Here is a 4,134-nt window from a genome sequence, read left to right as displayed (position 1 = left end):
GCCACCATGCCCAGCTAATTTTTTGTATTTTTAGTAGAGACGGGGTTTCACCATGTTGACCAGGATGGTCTCGATCTCTTGACCTCGTGATCCACCCGCCTCGGCCTCCCAAAGTGCTGGGATTACAGGCTTGAGCCACCGCGCCCGGCCCTGAATACATTTTTTAATCATAAAATACCGATAATTATAAATCCACAAAAAATATATTCCTGTCCATAAGTGTGGTGATAAAAAAAGACATATCTTCCAATCTAAAAATACAAGAGCTGTTTTAAACAGTAAATTTATTTTCCTTTACAGATCCTTTGATGTCTTTCTCCAGACTTAAAGAAAAGTATGTTAATTTTAATCAGGATTTTAGTTAAAAATGAAAGGTATCTATCATTCCTTCAGATGAGATCTAAATTCAAATGCTAGCATACATCTTCAGACAGAACTTCCCTAATGATCCAATGATCAGTAGGAAAAAAGTGACCTAAACATTCACCCTCTATCTTTTTTCTTCTTGGAAATGAATCACCACCTGAAATTATGCTTATCTACTATATTTCTTCACCCTCCAATTAGACTTAAGGCTCTAATTCAGGATTCTCATCTGTCATATATTCTTCCACCATTACATACTCAATACCTGGAACAATGACTAGCATATGGCAGGTGGTCAGTGTTATTGACTGAATGAGTGATTAGTCATTCAGAACCAGAAAGAGCCATCTGTATACTGATACTATTGTCTTCCAGAAACAATGATCTCCTCCAATACAGTTTCTTCAGAATAAACAACACTTAGAAGTGGTAGCATCAATCCCTCTATAACTTCTTGGACTTAGAACTATTTACCTGCACTTAGATGTTCCGGATAATCTCCTGCCTATATATTTGTAGCAACTTCCAGAACCATACTGCTAAACAGAAAAAGTTCAGACTGCTTCCTCTTATGCCTCTACAGGGACAAAACAAATCTAAAACACGCTACAGCCAAGATAAAAGACTGGTCATTTTTCAAGCTCTCCAAGTAATACTGTGTAAAAGAGGTCTTAATACTTACGGAATGCTTTGTCTATTCTCCATCCATTGGTTTTCTCTTCACGTTTAAATTTATTCTGTTAATACAACAAAAAACCCTATGGTAATTTTCTCCCATAAAACAAGCTTTTTTTAAAAAAATACAGCAAGCATTAAAATGAAACTCTTAGGAATAACATACCGTTCTCTACTCAATGCATCTTTGCCAATAGGCTAAAACTTAAACCTTTAGCTTTTTAAAAATAAGGATGAAAGATTTCTACTGAGCTTCCTGATTCTCATTACCAATAGTATGAATCAGCAATGGAAGCTGGATTTACAGAAGACAGAAAAAAATAAAGTCAACAAATATGGAAGCAGATCAAACCTATGATTAAGCTAACTGGTATTAAATTTTAAAAAATTAAGTATTCATATCAGGTTGAACCTCTGACATTATTCAAGTTCTAACATATTTCAAGTGGCACAGAGAGAAGACTATAGAGAAACAACTAAGTGAGATTTTGAAGTGTGCCAAGTTTATCTTGACAATCTTCTACATATTAAGGCACATTTACTCATTTTCTCAGCCCCAAAAATTCCAGTCCTTGACCAAGTACAATAGCTCACATCCATAATCCCAGCACCTTGGGAGGTCGAGGCGGGCAGATCACCCGAGGAGGTCAGGAGTTCAAGACCAGCCTGATCAATATGGTAAAACCCCGTCTCTACTAAAAATACAAAAATTAGCCAGGCACGGTGGCTGGTTAACTGTAGTCCCAGCTACTCGTCCCAGGCTGAGTCAGGAGAATTGCTTGAACCTGGGAGGCAGAGGTTGCAGTGAGCTGAGATCATGCCACTCCACTCCAGCCTAGGCAACTAAGTAATTAGACTCTGTCTCAAAAAACAAATAAACAAACAAACAAACACCCTGTCCTCAGTTTACGAACAGATTACTTCCATTAAGAGAAAAATGCTTAAGGCTTAAGGTTCAATTCATCCTAAGGTCATTAGGAAGACCAAGACCATGAGTTTGTATCTGAAGATGTCTCATGCACACACATCGTAGGAGATGAAACAATTAGCCAATCTTTCCCATCTATAGGTCAGTGATCTAAAAGTACTATTTTAGATCACTTTTAGATCTAAAGTACTTTTACTAAAAGTACAAAAATAAAGCTTTTTATTGTAAAAAAAGAAGAGAGAGAGAGACAGAGACTATCATATAAAACAAAGTACTTCATGCCCCCTTCCTCCCTTCAAAAGAACTTAACAAGGCCAGGCGCAGTGGTTCATGCCTGTAGTCTCAGACAGGCAGATCACAAGGTTGAGTTTGAGACCAGCCTGGCCAACATGGTGAAACCTCATTTCTACTAAAAATACAAAAATTAGCCAGGCGTGGTGGCACGTGCTTGTAAATGTCCCAGCTACTCAGGAGGCTGAAGCAGGAGAATCACTTGAACCCAGGAGGCAGAGGTTGCAGTGAAATAAGATCACACCACGGCACTCTAGCCTGGTGACAGAGCAAGACTGTGTCTTAAAAAAAAAAAAAAAAAAAGAAGAAGAAGAAGAGCTTAACCACTAATATGATCTTTAAAGCAATCACTTTCTTATATTTCCTTATTGCTTATGACCCAAGTGTGTATTCTTAGATGCTATAGTTTAGCCTTCCCCATATTTTTAAAACCTGGTATGACTTTAACATCTTTTAATATACAGGTTACCCTTCTTTCCCATTCTTTTCTTCATTTTTCTTCATAAAACTTATTACCAATACAGAAGTTTTCAAGGATAATCTTATTTTTGCCTTAAAAGATCATACTATGATTTAAACATTTCCTCAAAGTTAACAAAGTTACCTCCACAAAAAGTGATTGGCTATAAACACTAAATGTCCTAAAAGAAATACCAATAGGCTTCAGGCATTCAATTCTAAAACAGTGCTACTTCATATTTTACTTAATTGGTGATATAATTCAGAACAATTTAAAATTTTCTTGAAGAATGTATTGAAATTAGTCAATGATTTTGTAGGAAGAACCAGTGCAGGCCAAATTCCATGATCACAAAATAAATCCCATAATTCCACTTCGGGCCTTGACAAAGTAACTCATTATGGACATATCCTACATACCCAACTCCACCACAAATGACTTAACACTGACAAAATATATGCATCAATTATTTTCAAGCAAAGGACAACAGAGCAAGACTACAATCATGAAGAGGAAAAAAAACAGACAAGATGTACCAGTGTTTACCTTGGCTGGCTGCCTGGGCTCAAATTCCTAACCAAGGAAAGGGAGGTGAAGGCCAAGGATGGTACAGCAATCCAACTAAGCTGCAGAAGTAGGGAATCTTTAGGAGCACAGTTCTAAAATGGAACTGTGGAGAGGGGCACCTTACAAGCCTGGTGGAAGTACCCCATGGTTCCCTGGCCTACGTATGGGTTGCATATGTCCAGAATAGAAGGCCTAGAAGAGAACAGCTGCTAAAGGGATGAGAACAGAAGGAAGAGGCTAAAAGTCACAAAACACCATCAGACAATAGAGTTCAGGTGCATCCTAATGGAAAGACCTCATTAATACCCAAATACATTCACCTCAGACACCAGAAAGGTCACCATTAGAGATAAAGGTAATACCCTAGAGTAGCCTTTCTCTACAGGGCTGTAGCATGAGAATTAAGTACTAATGCATTAAAGCAGCCACTGTATGCAATGCATTACTTTCTCTCATTTATCTATGAATAGAATGGTATTAGTATAACCATTCTTAGAGAACTTAGAAAATAGTAACTCATGCCTACCATGAGACTGTTCTGGAAAAAGAAGAAAATAATAAAATAAAATAGTGACTCAAATTATTTTCTGTAAATCAGATGAGAAATCCCATTGGAGAAAGAATATCCTAGATTAAAGACCAGTCGAGATCTGCCTCAACAAAGCTTTAAGCCAAGCCTCAATAGGAAAAAAGAGGTTGGCAGTAAATTAACTGCTTTCCAGAACAAAAATCAACATTCTTTTTTATTTTGTTTCATTTATTGAAACAGTCTTGCTGTCTTCCAGGCTGGAATGCAATGGTGTGATCATAGCTTACTGCAGCCTTGACCTCCCAGTCTCAAGCAATC

The 4,134-nt window shown here is 37.4% G+C and overlaps 1 protein-coding gene across 4 annotated transcripts in view; it reads right to left on the bottom strand.

The window, feature by feature from the left end:
* Positions 1-4,134, bottom strand: part of BDP1 (B double prime 1, subunit of RNA polymerase III transcription initiation factor IIIB) — a 116,241-nt gene that overhangs the window by 89,895 nt on the left and 22,212 nt on the right. For all 4 annotated transcript variants that reach the window (XR_001824944.2, XM_017527595.2, XM_037738160.1 and 1 more), the window contains exon 8: positions 1,049-1,103. Coding sequence is in view for 3 of the 4 variants with exons in the window: in XM_017527595.2 (XP_017383084.1) it covers positions 1,049-1,103 (55 nt within the window). In the remaining variant the exon portion in view is untranslated. The remainder of the gene's footprint in view (positions 1-1,048; positions 1,104-4,134) is intronic.

Source organism: Cebus imitator, unplaced genomic scaffold (assembly GCF_001604975.1).
Source record: "Cebus imitator isolate Cc_AM_T3 unplaced genomic scaffold, Cebus_imitator-1.0 Scaffold50, whole genome shotgun sequence".
NCBI lineage: Eukaryota > Metazoa > Chordata > Mammalia > Primates > Cebidae > Cebus > Cebus imitator.
Note: the sequence above shows the minus strand (reverse complement) of the source record. Positions and strands in the feature narration are given on the sequence as shown.